This window comes from Suncus etruscus, chromosome 9 (genome assembly GCF_024139225.1).
Source record: "Suncus etruscus isolate mSunEtr1 chromosome 9, mSunEtr1.pri.cur, whole genome shotgun sequence".
Classification (NCBI taxonomy): domain Eukaryota; kingdom Metazoa; phylum Chordata; class Mammalia; order Eulipotyphla; family Soricidae; genus Suncus; species Suncus etruscus.
Genome location: NC_064856.1, coordinates 36,312,438 through 36,330,956, shown reverse-complemented (window position 1 = coordinate 36,330,956; position 18,519 = coordinate 36,312,438). Strand labels below are relative to the sequence as shown.

Genomic DNA, 18,519 nt, shown 5'->3' with positions numbered 1-18,519 from the left:
TCCTGGTTTGGAATTGCAAATTTGCAGCAGAGCCATTATACAATTCATTTACAGTTCATAATATCTTCTAGTCTTTCTGATTACTTGCTGATAAATGCAGTAATTTGGAAAGACTGCTACTATCATGGATTAGCACATTGGAGACTTTCTTTATTCTTTTTTCATGTTTAACTTCAGTCACATTTTGTATGGTTTCCTTTCAACAAGCCCTTTCAATTTCCCCACACCTCACTCAGAGAGACATTTCTTCCCAAAGTGAGTATTATCTTCACAGTCTGTCCTACTCCTCTCCCAAATAGGAGGAGTTAACTACTCAGAACTTCTGTATAACTTCATCCAATGACATCTTATTTTCCATCTGAGATCAAACAATCTTTAGAATCACTTTTATGAATGTTAGTACTTCACTGTACTTTCATGTTGATTCCATCAGAATTATCCTTCACCTGGGCACCAGGAAAAAATTGTTCTCATGAAAATTCAATGATCACAGGTACCCAAATGATTTGTGAAGTTCGTATCCTAGCCCTAGAATTAATATTCAGTCTTTGATAGATTGTAGATTTATTACTTGGAACCTGGTATCAGAATTGGCAGAGACAGATCATCATTCCAAAATAAAGTATCCCAAGAATGCATACTTAATAATATCATGTATTATACAATATACTGATGACATGGCAAGTAAAAATACAGAGCAACATACACATTACTCCCTTCTAATTAGACAAAATATTTTTATTACAACTGATTATAATTTCATATGGAATACGACATAGCAAATTACTTGCATTGTTTTAATTTCTAATGAATCATCTCATAAGATAGTGTATTTTTTGAAGAAATATATCACTAAAATAGTAAAAGAAAATATTTTATAATGATGAAAGTATTTTATTTAAATACTTAAATGTTTAAATTATTTAAAAGTAAAATTTTAAAGTATTTAAATGTTCTATTGGTCAGTATACCCAAACTTACTGTAGTTGAGAATAAAATAAAAATCAACAGAAGGGTTTTGTGAAACAAATTTTAAAACTTAGTAGAACATATTTAGAAAATCAAAGCCTAAGAAATCAACAATGTAATCCCCAGGTGAAAGCCACCTTTTGATGAGGATCCAAGGATATTAATATTTAAAAGTATTTACAATTGTTTTTCAAGTAGAGGCAGACATTTGTTAACAGCAAAACCCTAACACTTAGATACTCTGTTTCAAGAGTCTTACTATAATATTTTGGTACGTTGCATTTATAATATTATTTTAAATTTTGACACGAAAAGTTTAATTTGGTTGGTTTTTGTTTGTTTTGTTTTAGAACCATACTCAGAGAGTCTCTAGAGTGATTCCTGGCTCTAGGCTCATGTATCAGTCCTGGCAGCCTTGCAAGACCATATGGAAAACCAGGGATGCAACCTGGATTTTGCCTGTGCATGGCAAATGCTGAACTGACTGTACTATTGTTCAAGCCTGGAAGTTTTATTCTTAAAAAATTAGTACTTTCATAAATTACTAGCTTTAAATATTTTGGAAGATGTAATATCAAATAATAATATAAATATCAGAAAGGAAAAATCAATAAGTATATTTATTATAACTCTTAAAAGTAGAAGGATGATATATTATTTTAATATAGTTCTACTTCTCAATTTCTTTTTAAATAGGTGTGAAATTTAAAAGTTAAGAAAATAAGAATGTTGAAGAAAAGGAAACAATTTTATTTTTCTCTCTGCCAAAAATATGCTTCTGCCTCATAGCAAATATTTTACATAAGGCTATCTTTAGTATAAGGCTGGGTCAACTGAACTTTAAATTTATAGATTGCCTCCTCCTTTTATTACTATCCTTATTTATATATCAAGAACATTTGGCACCTGAGGATAGCTGTAATGGGAGGAAGAAAACGTGACAGTGGATGCAGGTCTTTGAGTTAGAATTCTACCTAAAAGAGCCTAACAGAAAATGGTTATTTCTATTATAACCTTCCATCTCTTTTCTGTAGAATTTCAACAGTAACAGTATGAATTGAGTAAAATCACATTAATAATTATTTTAAAAGGAAAATACTCATCATAGCTTTGCCTCTTTTGGAATGACTACCGGAAGAGTGTGTGGTTTCTATTCATTAAGGTTCCTCTGTTTTTGTATTCTATATTGCTTTGAAAAGTCTGCATTTGACATTGTTCACAGCTGTCCTGTTTAAGCAGCCAAGGAAGTTAAAATTACTGCTAGCTGGCATAGCTAAATCTCTAAATCTCTACTAAGTTGACTGACAACTTAAAATGCCTAGTGTATTCAGATGGTTAATTTTCTGAATAATAGTCTCTCCAATGGTGGCAATATCTTCAATGGATCTATGCACTATTTTTGAAGTGGCAGTACTTGAAAAGAACTGGTTCTCAAAGGAAAGAAATAAAGAAGCCCAAATGCGTATTTTAGCAGTTAGCTGACAATGCTAAAGGAACAGCATTCATAAGGAGGAGTGACCACATTTTATGAAAGAGAGAGCCAAGCTGGAGCTCAAGAATTATTAGTATTATAAAGAGAATTTCCAGCTACACAATGCACCCCAGTGAGGGAATTACAAAACAGTATTCCAGAAAAAATTTTTTTTTGCTACTACAGTATTGATTGGCAACACGGTGAAATAGTCAAGAAATCTTCCACTGGTTTTCTTAGTTAATGGAGGCGAATTGAAATAACTAGGTGGAATCCCGGATGCAGGCTTTAGGAAGAGAATTTCACAACCAGATTGGAAAGGAAAATCTCTCATAAATGTTTTACTTGTATCTCCGTAGCACTCCTCATCCAGTTGTGTGTTTGGCCTGGGACTGTTGGCCAAGTTACTGTTTTCCAGGCCTTTTAAGAAAAAAAATGTGGGTGGGTAGGAGAGGGACGGAGTGGGGAGAGAGGGAGGGAAGAGAAGAAGGGAAGGAAGGAGGGGGACAAAGAAAAGAAGGAGGAATGGAGGGAGGACAGGAAGGAGGGGAGGAAGGTGGGAAAGAAGGAAGGAGGGGAGGAAGGTGGGAAAGAAGGAAGGAGGGAAGGAAGTTGGGAAAGAAGGAAGGAAGGAAGGAAGCAAGGAAGGAAGGAAGAAGGGAAGGAAGTTGGGAAAGAAGGAAGGAAGGAAGGAAGGAAGGAAGGAAGGAAGGAAGGAAGGAAGGAAGGAAGGAAGGAAGGAAGGAAGGAAGGAATGGGTGGGAAGAAAGGAGGGGAGGAATGGGTGGGAAGAAAGGAGGGGAGGGAAGCAGAAGGAAAGGAAAGAAAAAGAAGAAAGGTTGAGTTTTGGTCCCAGATTTGAGTTTGTTAGAAAATGTACATTCATGGTGGTGAATCAAATAATCTTCTGGGAAAAGAATTAAACAAAAATATTTTACAGTTGCTTATTTAATATGTTTCTCTCCCTCCATTATGCTGTTTCCCATATTATTTCCTAGATCAAAGCACTTGGTATATCACTGTTGGAACAGACAGACTCCTGGTTGTCCCTCAAAAGATATTTAGCCATGTTTCTTAAAAGCCCATTTTTCCTAAGGCCACTAGAAGAAAATCTGCCCAAAGATTTGTAGTTGGTATCTGCATCGGTTCGTGTTCAATAGCACTATTTAATCTCCTGTTGACACTCCAGCAGCGGTCCTGGCATCTTTCTTTCACCTGGGGTCTTAGGCGACTTATGCTTGTCATGCGTTCTGTAGGGGACACGGCAAGGTGAAGTGTCCCAGGTGGGACTGACTCCATACACGTGGTGTCTGTCCGGTGACATTCATAAGGACGAGGAGCTCTGAGTGTAATCTCGTATAATCAGAGTGTCATATTTGGGAGAAGAGGAGATACAGAGGGCCGACTCGGAGACGGGAGAGTTGGGCGTAGTGCTCCCGGAGCCCACCGAGTCTCGGAAAGGGGACGGCGGGGTGAGAGCCACCAACTCCTCCAGGTCCTGTTTGCACACTGCAGGTTCGGGCCCGGCGGCCGCAGCGGCCTCGGCTGCAACCCCTGTCGTCGGCGGGGCAACGGCCACCGCGGGTTGCATGCCGCCACCGCCCGTGACCTCGATGGCGGGCAGCGGCTGGATGTCCGCGAAGGTTGTCACGGTGGTGGGCAGCTGGATCTCTTTGGGAATCAGGTAGGAGGAGGAGCAGAGCGCCGGGGAGGCCGCGCTGGAGCCAGGAGGCGCCGGCGACAGCATCAGAGAGTTGAGCTCGCTGATGTTGGCCGTGAAGCGGGTCACCACGCTGCTGATCTGCTCCAGGAGCGAGCCCTGGGACGAGCTGCTGTGCGCCGCGGGCTCCGAGTGCAGGGACGGCACGTCGTCCTCCGTGCGGCTCACCGAGCCCGCGCCCCGGCTCAGCGTGCTGATGGGGGAAGGCGAGCTCGGCCGAGCGGCCCCCGCCACCAGCTCCTCGCTTTCCACCACGTCGAACAACGCCTTCGCGCCGTGGTCCGGGGGTTCGGGCCCGCCGGCACCTGCTCCCGCGCCGCCCGGACAGCACGGACCGCCCGGTGCCCCTGCGCCCGTGCCGCCCGCGCTCAGCGCGCGCGCGCTCTCGGTGCTTTTGGGGAAGGGTTTGATCACCGCTGTCTGGTTGGGGTTCTCTTTCTTGTTGATGTGCACCGACAGCCGCTGCCACAGGTGCTGCCCCCGGCTGCTCTTCTCATTCTGGGCCCAGGTGACCGATTTTCCATTGGAGCTGCGAAGAGAAAAGAGAGGAGGACACTCAGAGCGGGCCCCGGAGATAGAGGCGAAGGGTGGAAATCAGTCAGCCCAAGTACACCCTGAAAAGAGATTTGGGTGTTGATTCTTGCTAGCTAGTTTCGAATGGAAGAGTGCTTTTATTTTAGCTGGCTTCCTGCTCGCAAAACTGTTTATCAGGGTTGTTTTTGTTTTTGTTTGTTTGTTTGTTTGTTTGCAGGAGTTCAATCTAATTCTCACTCCTGAATCTCACTCTGTTGGTGCAGAGAAGTGAGAGCTTTCAGTTTTCTGATTTTGTGTAGCAGTGACTGGGACAAGGCAAGAGTCTCCTGACTTTGGCAACTTATAGAAAGAGAAATCAGAACTAGGGCCTCAACTCACCACCCATTCATCAGAGGAGAGGAAACAACAAAATAGGGTTACCAGGATGTATGGTGACTCCAGGTTCTGTTTTTATTTGGCAGACTAATGGATGCTCTATTTGACTAGGGATTTCTGTCAGAAATCCTGACTTTGAACATGGTTATACTTAGTCTGGTTTATCTGCTGGATAAATACAAATTTAGTGAATACATACATGAATTTCTAATTAATTTCAACGTTTCCTTTTTTAACAGAAATTATTTTTAGACCTAAAAGTAATTTAAATAAGATTCTAAGGGGGGAGTGTGGTGTATATATTTTCCTTGGGCAAGTAGATTGCTCTTAAATTAGGGTCATCATGAATGTTGTCTCATGAGATTTCTTAAGGGCCTACTTTCTTTTTTCATTACTATGCAGTCCAATTTTGTGTCTGCATTTTGGTCTGAGAACTATGGTGATTAAGATTTAATTGGTATTTCAGCGCTGGACTGTATGTAACCTCATGAGTGAAAATGACACAATAGACTCTGAAACCTATAGGCTTTTTAATGGTAACTTCACATATGGGGACAAGGGTGTAATGTGGGAAGATACTTGTGGTAATTTTCTATATTAGGTACAGCAATGCAAGATCTCTCTCCTGAATGAGGAGGGGCATGCTATGTCCAAGCAGCTCTGTTCTGTACGATGAAGAGTTAGCTGTGAAACCTAGAGCAGAAGGGACTCCATTTTGTCAACCCCAAAATTAAGTTTGTTTCCATTTAAGGCTAACAAGACAAGGTTTCCATTTAAAGGCTAAGTTTCTGTCCCAACAATAATGACACAGACTCCAAGGCCCTATCAATCACAATATACCGCCCTAGACATCTAGCTATAAAAGGACATAATGAAACACCCTATATATAGCCTAGAGACACCGTACACAACAGCAATCAAAGTAAAGGTCAAGACTTTCTGTTTCTAGTCCTATATAACCTAGCTTGTGACTTGCGGGGGAGGGGTTCCCTCTCCAGGAGGTGACCCCAGCTGACCAGATAGTAGCTTTTTGGTAGACAGACTAATGCTTTGCTTTGCTTTATTTTAATTGTGTGGTGGTCTTGTCCTTCAACTCTTGACCCTAACAGTAGCCTTGGTCAGTAAATGAACAGATTTTTTACTAAACTGATGTTATCATCTTAGGTTACTAAATTGTGTTTTGGATCCATCTGTAGAATTTGTAAACCAAGGAGATCTGATTGCCTGAATTCTGTTATAGGGAAATATACATTTTTATAAAAATGTACTCTACCGAGGCCAGAGAGATAGCATGGAGGTAAGGCGTTTGCCTTTCATGCAGAAGGTCATCGGTTCAATCCTGGTGTCCCATATGGTCCCCCGTGTGTGCCAGGAGCAATTTCTGAGCATGGAGCCAGAGTAACCCCTGAGCACTGCCGGGTGTGAGCCTCACCCCCCCCCCAAAAAAAAACCCACAAAAAATGTACTCTATCTCCTTCCTTCCTAAACTCTATAGAAGGTGTTTTACAAATCCATAGACTCTTACTGAAACTGTACTGACTTAGAAGCTCGCTGGTTTCTCATTGCTTTGTGGGCTTCTTTGCTATGGTATTGATCCTTTTTTGTTAGGCTGGGGACTAGTAGGTTGGCTGGCTCTCAATGTAAGGGCCACTCTATTTCTATTGGCAGATTCACTCTTGAGTAATAGGCCTAGTACCCTGGTAATAGGCTACTGTTTTCTGGCATGCTTCATGCCTCTTTCTTACTGTGCTTTCTATTTTCTCAAAATTTTTGTATTTCTCTTTTTGTGTACTAAATGTGTTATATATATTATATATATCAATATATAATATATAACAATATATATTTATATTTTGGGGCCGCACCATGCATTGCTGTACTATATCTTGCTCTGTGTTCAGGAGTGACCCTGGATGATAGGGGGACATATGTTATGTCAGAAAGTTAATCTGAGTCTGCTGAATGATAGGCAAACACTTAAACCTCTGTACTAACTCTCTACTCTTTACCTAATGTATTACAACCTTGTGTCTTTTAGAATTTTGATATGTGAGTTAATATGTAAGCTGTCTCACACTCCTATTTTTCCTACAAAGAATGAAAAAAATTATCTCTGGGTTATCACTTATTTTTTTTGGAGAGCTTCAATTTTTTATTTCTATCTTGATTTAGTTTAACATCTATCTATCTATCATCTGTCTATCTATCTATATGGGTGTATATGTGTATATTTGTAGATAGATGATAGATAGATGATAGATAGATAGATAGATAGATAGATAGATAGATAGATAGATAAATAGATAGATGATAGATAGATAGATAGAAAGAATGTATTTTAATTCTTTCCAGGTGTCACCTCATATATATTCCATACATTTCTTCTACTATTCCCTGAAGAAATGGGATTGATTATGAATTTAGATTGGGAGGATGTTGCCAACTATGTCAATTATCCCTTTCTCTTCTATTAGAATGATTATAAATATGTCTGCAGGGAGGGAACAATTAGTTTTTTTAAGTTTCTGATGGTTGACTCAAATATGGAACATGAGCTTACAAACTCTATTCAGAACTGGATTTATTCTACCATGCTTTACTAATATAGGGAAGGTTTGTTTTTGGGGGGATGGGGAACACCAGTGGTACTCAGGGTTAACTTCTGACTCTGCACTTAGGAGTTACTCCTGCTGATAGCATATGAGATGCTAAGGATTGAACCCAGGTAAGCCATGTGCAAAGTAAGTGCCCAGTATTCTATCCTATCACTCCATCTCTCAACACAGAAGTCCTAATGCAACACTTCTTTGGGTATTAACTGTCTATTCAATTTCATGTAACCATACCCAAATAATAACAGCAACTTAACAAAGTCATCTTGAATGAATGTTTGTGGGTATAAAAACATCCTAAAAAAAACAAAGTTTTTCACAAAATACTAATATCTGTTATGGCAAGTGCTTTGCACACACAGTCCATGCATAGACATTTGAGTAGGAAACTACTAGGGCAAAGGACACAGAGACACTGGTTATAGAACAATGGAAATGTACACAGGAGACACTAAGAAATGGAGGCCTGATTTAAACATTTTATTTCTGTGAGTTATAAATATTTTCCTCTGAAATAAATAGGAACACTTAAGAGAAAAATAGAATAAGTGAGCTATAGTGAGCTTATCTAAGTGAGCTTATATATGAGCTACTACTCTTACATAGTGTCTATGAAGACTAGCCTTATCTATCTGATTCAGAGGCATAGAGAAAGTCTCAGTAAGTATTTGATAGATGAATAATTTTCCTAAACCTGTTCTGTGTCCAGAAAAGTGCAATTAACAAAGAATTTTAAAACCTGGATAATTCTGGATATCCTACCCTACATGCTTGGAAAATAGTTTCTTTAAACCTTGATGCAAAAAAAAAAACTGCATTTCATTCATTTCATTTGCATTATGATGATTAAATTAGAGGATGTGGTGAAAAGGTCTAAAAGACAGTTTCTAATGATATTAGTTCTTGTATTTAGTGTGAATGTTATCTTTCAGAAGAGGAATCAGAGCTATTTTGAACTTTTTTTTGAGGAAAAGATAATTAGTGCAAAGCAGAATGTGTGTTAAAGCAAGAATTTTTTTCTCTTAATTGACCTGCTATTAAAAATGCCACATAATTTGAACAACTTGCATCCTAACTTTTCTTATCTCAAATTGTCTCCTAGGGTGATTACATCTACTTTATAGTTCCAACATTCTACTTCTTTCTTTTTTAACATTCTACTTTTTAATTTATTTCTTTTCCTACTTAAATACTTATTATTTGAGGGTAACTTTACTTAAATTATTGTGTGTAGCAGTGACAGAAGCACAAGATTATACATGGAATGTTTGAGAACTCATAAACCAATTTGTGAAATTGGAGTCAAAATGGAAAATATTAATGTTTTTATACCCTATACATTATTTCCTTGGGCTACAAGGGTCATTTTCTGCCCCTACTTTTTCTATTTGAATGACTCAGTACGTGTTAAATTGCAATTTCTTGTGTATCTCAAATGGCTAGGTTGTCTAATACATGAGAGCAGAAAGATGCTTTACTTACTAAAACATGGAACCTGTGTGCTGGAAATGAGTGAATATATAAAATATAATGAATAGTTTTTATTCAATTGTAAAATTCTATGTTGGCAATTAATATTTTATGCATCTTATTATCTTTTACAATGTCAGAGTAATTAAATGAAAGAACCACACTGTAGACATCTTAAACTCTCATTCATCTATTGACCTGCTCTTGATCTTAGTGATGGATGTTAAGATCCGCTAATTTTGTTTTTGTTTTATTTCCATATTTGTTTTTATACAACAATGATTCTAGGAGATAGCCTTAATTTATACTCAAGATAACTCTTGGTGGTGTTTGGGGAACCTATATGGTACCAGGAATCAAACTAAAGGCTCCTTCAAGTAATATAAGTTCTCCAGTCTGTTGTGCTGTTTCTCTCTCTCCTAATTAATTTTAAGTTAAGTCCTCAGAAAATGAGAAACTTAAATATTTGAAATCATTAAAACAGTAATGTCTAAAGTCTTCGAAGAGATTATTTTGTTGTACCTGCATTCTGAATAAGGAAGGACGCCATTTTGTAAAGGTCACGTGGCAGGCTTCCTCTCATGTACTGAGCAGGAAGAGACATCATTTTGTAAGAACCTATTGGTATAGGTCTTCATAAGCCTATTTCCATTAACACCACCCCAAGCTGCCTGGTCATTACTAGACAATAACCAATCATTTTAAAGATCATCAGAAAGCTGGAACCACCCTATATTTCTTTTCTATTTAATCTTCCTCTTGACCTTGGGCAGGGTTCATTTCCTTTTGGAGATGACCCTGACTGGCCATTGGGTGGGGGTTGGAGGGGTTCTGCAAACAGATTAAATTTTTCCAGTTGTGTGGTCTCATCTTTCAAGTCTGGAACCTAGGAATGTTAGGGCTGCAGAAATGGTAGGTAGCTCACCTGCCTACCATGCTTGAGGCGCTAACTTTAATCGCTGCATTACATGGCCCTGAGGATTGTCAGGTGTGATCCTCATGGCCTGCCACCTGCTAGACTGATCATCAATGGGACTAACCCAATGTCCTGATCCAGTAACAGAGAATGGGACCTATATAAAGAGATTATTTTAATATTGCACTGGTAGTTTTAAGATGTTAACATCTTAGTTGTGACAAAAAAAATATTAGAAAGGAATATTTGAAACCAAAGTTCTGATGAAAGAACAGACATTTGTTCTATCCCATTAGCTCTTCCTTGCTTGTATTAGAGAATTTCAGAGAAAAGAAATTTCAAGGAAGGATTTGAAAATACTTAATAAGGCATTAAATATCAGTAATGTAACATGGAGAAGCAAAATGCAATTAATATGGCATAAAAGTCATACCTTCTGATATGGCACAGAAACAATTTCTACATATATAATATCATAAACCCTTCCAATAAATAACCTTCTAAGGTGGACTTTTACTTATCTTTTAAGTAGATGAGGAGAGTTGCATGCCTGTAAGAATTATCCAAAGAGCATCTCTTACTAGACATGTAACTCCCAATAAAATTCTTGTTGGAGGACTTTGCCTTATTTTAACTAGTTTTCATGTTAACAGCAATAAGAAACCTTTTCAAATGTAACATGTCTATTCTGGGTGAGTAGGTTATTAAAGTGTCTATTGGTTCTAGTTCAGCTACCATTTACCCCAAATTCTCATTAAAGGGAAATGTCTAACAGAAAATCTAACATGAGAGCACAGGCCCAGCAAAGACATTCTTGTTGGATCATCACTGAGATTTTTTCCAAATGAAACTATTTCTCTTAATCTAAAATTCAGCAATTTGGTCCTAAACAGTAAAACTCAAGAATTCACCTAGAATAAACCTTATACTGATATATAAATTCTAGGCTTAATATCTCAACTAAGAGTAGAAGATATTTCCCAAAGGAATAAATACATTTTTAGCACTCACTTTCTATATCATTTTAAGCTCCAAATTTTAATATAGTAAAATGAGACAAAAATAATACTATTATATCACTATAGACTGGTATATACAGGAAAATATTCTGGAATTGATTTCAACTTTAAAAAAGCATGAAATTGAAATTTGTCACAAAAAACAGAATTCTATAATAGTTCCTATTTGAACAGAATACCTCACAAGGCAATTTTACCTTTTGTATTTGAATTTCACAATAGTTTTCTATAAGTACTTGTCAAATGGTATATTTAAATGTATGTGCACAAATTGTTTCTCAAGCTACACCTGGAATATGAGGAAAGAAAGTACATTTCCTGTTCTCGGCATGTTTATTTGTGCAGGATGTTTGGGCTAGAAGTACTCTGGGAATAAAGTTGATTATATTATCTTGAATCCTTGATATAAACTGATGTTACTAACCTGTAATACAGAACAAAATTGAAGGGGAATGAAATTGTGGAATCAATTAAAGGGCAAAAACATGCCTTAGATCTGATCCTAAATCCAGATTTAATTGCTACTATTTAGAATGATCTCTGACTTAAGTGACAAGATGCTTGTGAATCCAGGAATTAAAAAGCCATTTCTGTGGAGTATTCTAGTGAATATTAATACTTACTTTGTGACCACAAAAATTTGATAATATATTCCAAAAATCCATATTGACATTGAATGGAATATAATCACAGTTTTCTAGGTTTACTAATACAAACTATTTCTGTTAAGACAATTGATACCTTTAGATAATATAAAGCACATCATTTAGAGTGACTTAAATCTGACGTTTAAGAAGAACTTTAATTTTGAGACTTGAAAAAAAGAGAAAAGTTTATGAATCAGTGTAGAAATTGTGATGTCTTTGCATTGTTGATGAGCACAAAACATTTTTTTTAATTTTGGGGCCACACTCTCACACCCTGTGATGCTTAGGGGTTATTCTTGGCTATGTCTCAGAAACCACTCCTGGTTTGGGGGACCATATAGCCAGAGGATCTAACCTCAGTCCATCCTAGGATAGATGCATGCAAGGCAAATAAATGCCTTACTTCTGTGCCACCACTTCGGCCTGAGCACAAAACATTTTAAAGATGTATTATTTGTCTTTTCATATTCATTGAAGTATTACAGTATCTCATATATATATATACATATATATATGATTTATGCTTTCTGGTAGATGGAGAAAAATTTTCCATTCTGATCAGACATTTTTCCCCCAAAGATGATATACAGATGATCAGTGGACAAATAAAAAAAAGTGCTCAACATTAATAATCATTAGGGAAATGAAAATCAAAACTACAAGGATATAACCTCACATTTTACAATGAATATTAAGAAAATGGTGACAAGTATTGGTGATAATATGTATATAAAGGAACAACACTTGTGAACTTGTGTATTTTTAGAAGATTGCAAATTGGTACAGCTCTTATGGAAAAAAAAACTGAGTCCTTAAAAAGTTAAACAGTAAAAACCTTGCAATTATACAGTGTGTGTGGGTTAATTCAAAGAATACAAAAACATGAATTGAAAGGGTATCATTTTCAGCATTATTTAAAATAAAATAGCTATAGTATGAAAATGACTTAAATGTCCATACAGGGATAAATGGATTAAAATGTATAATGAGTTTGCAACACACACAAAATATTATCAAGCCATATAAAAACATATTGCCATCTGTGACAACATAGGTGGATTTGAAAGTATTATGCAAGTTGCGATGTAAAGCAAATGTCCAAAAAAAAAGGGGGCCGGGCGGTGGCGCTGGAGGTAAGGTGCCTGCCTTACCTGCGCTAGCCTAGGAGACGGACCGCGGTTCGATCCCCCGGCGTCCCATATGGTCCCCCAAGCCAGGAGTGACTTCTGAGCGCATAGCCAGGAGTAACCCCTGAGCGTTACCGGGTGTGGCCCAAAAACCAAAAAAAAAAAAAAAAAAAGCAAATGTCAAAACACCTCTGATATTAAATGCAGAATTAGGGAAAAAGAAATTAGAAAAACAGCAGAGTACAAATTGACAAATCAAGTTTATAAGGTTGTGAAAAATGACTGACGGTGGTCAAAAAGTAAGGAAAAATCTGCACTTATAAGAAAATTAAATCCTTAGGATGTAAGATACAATGGGTGACTATGCTTGGCAATAATATATGGTGTTAATGCATAAAAGCTTTCTGTATTTCTATGTCCATTGCAGCACTATTCACAATAGTCAGAATTTAGAAATAACCCAAGTGTCTGAGAACAGATGAGTGGATAAAGAAACTGTGTTACATCTACACAATAAAATACTACACAGCTGTTAGGGAAAATGAAGTCAGAAAATTTGCTTATACCTGGACAGATATGGAGAGTATTATGTTGAGCTAAATAAGTCAGAAGGAGAAGGATAGATCTAAAATAGCCATACTCATTTTTAGAAATAGATAGAGATATATAGGTAGGTAGATAGATAGACAGATAGATAAATAGATAATATTAATATTCAGAGACAATAAAGATGTGGGCCCCAAGGACAAGTTCATGGTAGAAATCTTGCCAAAAACAGTGGGAAATTGCAGTTAGAGCAGAGAAGGAACCACTATGACAATGACATTTGGAAATAATCACTCTGTACAAGAACTAGATGCTGAAAGTAAATAAAGTGATATGCATGATACACCTTTAGTAATAATATTGCAAAGCACAATGTCCAAAAGGAAAGAAAAAGAAAAGAAGAAAAAGAGAAAGAGAGAAGGTGAAAAGAAGAGGAGCAGGAGAAGAGGAAGGAAAGAATAATTAGAAGAGGAAGAAGAAGGAGAAGGAGGGGAGGAGAAAGAGGAGGAGGAAGAGGAAAAGGAAGAGAAGAGGAGAAGAGGTAGAGGAGGAAGAGGAGAAGAGGAGAGAAGGAGGAAGTGGAGGAGAAGAGAAGAGGAGAAGAGGAGGAAACAGAGAAGAGAAGATGAAGAAGAGAAAGAAGAAAAGAAGAAAAAGAAGAAAAGAGGAGGAGGAGAAAAAGAGGAGGGAGAAGAGTGGGAAGAGAAGATGATGTTGAAGAAGAAAAAGAAGAGGAGGAAGAAGAAAAAGGAAGAAAAGAAAAATATCTTTCCCAGAAATAGCCAGGGAAAAGGGTCGGCAGGAAAATGGGGACATTGCTGTTGAAAAATATGCACTAGTGAAGGGTGTTTGTTGTACATTATATGACAGAAACTCATTCATAAACAACGTGGATATATTTTTGGTTTTTGACTACACGTGTTGACGCTTAGGGATTACTTCTGGATATGTACTCAGAAATTGCTCCTGGCTTGGGGGACCATATGGGACGCCGGGAGATGGAACCACGGTCCATCCTAGGCTAGCGCGGGCAAGGCAGACAGATGCCTTACAGCTTGCGCCACCAAACCTGTCCAATGAATAATTTTTTAATTGTGAAAAAATATCCCAAGTATATTATGAACAACCTTATTACCACAGTGTTTTAATAAAGTAATTAAAAATATGTGGTATATTCAAAAGTTTCAGTAATCTAAATCTTAAGATTTCTCACCCTAAGAAAAATATAAATATATACATTTAAAAGTTGATTAATTTATTATAGCACTCATCAAAATATATGAATAAATCATTGTTTTAATCCTAAAACTATATTTATATGTTTATATTATTGATATATTATATTTATATAACAATTATGTTTAAAAAATAAAATATATTCTCATAATATTAAAATAATTCAAATGTGTATATAAATGTATATATGTATATATGTGCATATATGTGTTTCTATACTTATATGTATATATACATGTGTACATGTATATATGTCTATATATATGGTATTATTTTGCTTAGGTCAAATGTTTTCTTTTAGGATGACAAGCAGCAGTACTGAGGATTTCCTCCTGGCTCAGGGATCTTTTCTTCCAAGGTTGGGGGTTGTTAGGACTTAAGCAGGCTTGTCTGTATGCAAGGCAGACACCCTACCTGCTGTACTTTCTTTTGGTTCCAATGTGTCAATCATGTTGTATTCTCACAAATGACATGTTTACTCTTTTACCTACCCCTATAGAAAATTAATTAGGTAATCATAGACAAAAATAGCAGATATCTATGATTAATACTTTTGTCTTACATTTGCAAAATACTTTCTCTTCATTACATTAATTTTTAAAATGTTTCTGTGTGTATTTTTATATACAAATTTTAATTCATCACACATATCAAAAATTTGACAATCTCATAGCCGGGATTAACCCCTGAGTGTCAACGAATGTGGCCCAAAGAAAAATTTAACAATCTCATTTTCATATATGATAAAATTATGTTTTAAAGGATTTAGTGCAATACAATAAAAAATAAGGTGTTTCATTTTTCCTTAAGAAATTTTATTTTACTTTTCTGCTGTTTAAATACTTACTGTCATGAAATATCTTTCCTCCCCAACTCTTGTCTTACATCACTGTATTACCCCAGCAGCAGTTGCAGTTTATCACCAGCCATAAAAGGGGCCCATCTTTTTAAGGAAGACCTTAATCATTGCCATTGACTGGCTGGAGCTATGACACCCTTTCCTCAGTGAGGCTCTGAGTGAAGTTGTTAGTGGCAGTTTGAAGAGTCTGTTGGAGCAGTGAACTATTTATACTTGTGACTATAGCTTTTCTCCCTGATTTTGACAGACCTTTGGCTGTATCTTTTTTGGGCTGTGTTTATTTATCCTTTACTTTGTATACCTGTTCCTTTCACCTGGCCCTCAATCTGACCTTACACTGGCCCCAAACCTAGCTTTCTCTCACTTTCTCGTCCTTCTCCCAGCCTAAATGTTTGCCATAAGGCCCCTGGCTTCTCTACTAAAAAGGCTTGAAGTATCTTTTCAGAGTTTTGCCTGCTGAGCCTCCAGCAGGTCGAGGGCTTTGTGCGTTCTGGCAACCAACAAACTTCTTCCCTTACTAACTGTTCCTCATATAATCTTAGTTCTAATATCAGTTATATTTTACTTGTCTATTTCTCAATTATATACCTGTACTTTGCATACATAGAAAATCAACCCATCTCTCTCTCTCTCTCTGTAATTGTGTTATAAATACCATGAACTCTTTTCATCCTTTTGATAATGGCACAAAAAGAGTGTGGGGCTGGAGTGATGGTATATTTATATTTCTACCCACAATACAGGAGAATTTATTTTTCTTGATACTCTTTTCCAACATGTATTATTTCTGGGTTTTGTTTGTTTTGTATTTAAATTGTGGAGTGGAATGATAAGTTAGCTGGTAGGATGCTTGTTTTGATGTGAGTTTGATCCATGGTATCCCATAAAGTCTCCCAAACAGAGCCTGGAGTAATGTTTGAGTACAGAGCCTTACATAGTTCCCACGTATCATGTGTGGACCAATAACAACCCCCCCCCCCAAGATGTTCTTTGGCCACATCCAGCTTTGGTCAGGCTTTCTGTGCTGAGGAATCACTTATAGGTGGGGCTCAGGAAACCTTATCTTGTATGTAGAAGTGAACTTGGGTTGGCCAAATACAAAGCAAATAGTGCACATTGTATTATATCTCTGGCCTGCAAATTGATCTTTTTAAAAATAGCAATTAAATAGAGATGGGAACACAAATTTGGTAATGTAATTAGGCCTTATACCCTAAACATTGGCATTATGATTTGGCTTAGGCCTCAGAAAAATGGGCATCGCCCACACACACCTGAACAATGATTACCATCTATGGAAACAACCACAATTGTCTATGACATTACCAGGATCTAAGCCTCTACCAGGGAAGACCTACCACTGTTTTGGCATTGACTTACTCCAAAGAGTGCTCCCAGAACCCAGATGACTCAGCAACAGCCTGCTTGCCGGGCAGATCGCTCCACATTTAATAGTATGCTGAAACTAGAGGATGCTCCACATCATCCTGACATTGATGAAAGAAATACACAGAATCCAGAATCTTTAAATATAAGAAACTGATACCAACATTAGCTAAAGTGTGAAAAAGTTTCACCGGGACCACGGAGAATGACTCAGGTTAAACAGACTGGTATGCCTGGAACCCAGCGTCAATCTTGTGCCAATAAACTTCTGGGGTAAGGCCTTTTTGTAGTCAGGCCAAGGATTTTTTTCTGTTTTCCCCATTTTTCTGGACCTATGCAAACAACGGTGATTGCCACTATCAAACCTTTACTTTATTTTTTTACTCTTATCCTTTAAGAAAAAAAATACAATTTACTGAACTTAAAAACAAATAACTGTAGTAGAATGCCTGTCTTGAATATAGGCAGGAGATGGGTAGGGGGTAGAGGAAAATGTTACACTGGTGAAGGGGAGTGTTCTATTTTTGACTGTAACCCAACTATGATCATGTTACTTAAATAAAAATATATTTTAAAAAATAGCAATTAAAATAGCAATTGTACTGTTGTATAAAGGTACAACCACTTATACTTCCCCCATTTCCTTTGTAGTTATTGCCTTGATTAGGAGTGGGGGTATTACAGGAATATTTTTCTGTGATGCTTGTTATTATTTGTGATGCATAATTGGGGGTTGTAATCCTTTTACTTCACTGCTGCAGTTCAATTACAAATCATTCATTGTACTGAGGATTTTAATCAGTAGATTGATCAGGACTACATTCAGACTCTCCAGTAGCATTGAGGATTTAATGTCATAATCTTTTAAGGCAGACATGCTAAGCTATTGAACTATCCCTGAAGCTTCATCAAATCATCTCCTAAAGTATACTTTGGTCACTTCTTTGTTTTAGCTGTATTAGATATTGAGGTTAATATAAATTTAAAATATTGTTATCTTATTTTTAGGTATATAGCCAAAAGTAGAATTGCTGAATCATATAGTAGCTCTCTTTTTAGTTCCTATAAAAGTACTTTTTTAAAAAAATGCTTGCACCAGTTTATAATTCCTACCCATAATGCAGAATAATTTCTACTTTTGGTAGTCTCTTCTAACATGTATTATTGTTCTTTTTTTCTTAGATAGAAACTTCTCTGTTGATACTGGGAGACTTGGTACCCCTCCAGGTAGTGTGAGATTGATAGTTGTAGTGCTTAGCACAAAGTAGTGTTGCTCTGAATCACTGTCCAAGGACTTTCAGGACACAGTTGCCCTTATGAGATATTATGAATAGAATTTAGGGGCTCATGAATGCAAAGCGTACATTCTATCCATTTATACTGTCTCTAACAACCCTTATTGCTATATTTTGATATAAAGTATTCTCACAGATATGCATTATTATACCATGTTGTTTTAATTTCCCTGACAACCAATGATAAAGATCTTTCATACGTCTATGTTCCATCAATATAACTTTGGATAAAATTATTCAAATAATCTGCCTACTTTTGATTAGATTTTAGTTTTAAATGTATTATTTATTCTTAAATCTGTTTCATAATTTATCTTTGTTTCACTTTTTCCTGATT

The 18,519-nt window shown here is 36.9% G+C and overlaps 1 protein-coding gene across 2 annotated transcripts in view; it reads right to left on the bottom strand.

The window, feature by feature from the left end:
* Positions 1–3,328: 3,328 nt before the first annotated feature.
* Positions 3,329–18,519, bottom strand: part of GRM5 (glutamate metabotropic receptor 5) — a 483,470-nt gene continuing 468,279 nt past the window's right edge. For both annotated transcript variants that reach the window (XM_049781307.1, XM_049781308.1), the window contains one exon: positions 3,329–4,689. In XM_049781307.1, the coding sequence (XP_049637264.1) occupies positions 3,765–4,689 (925 nt within the window). In that variant the 3' untranslated portion in view covers positions 3,329–3,764. The remainder of the gene's footprint in view (positions 4,690–18,519) is intronic.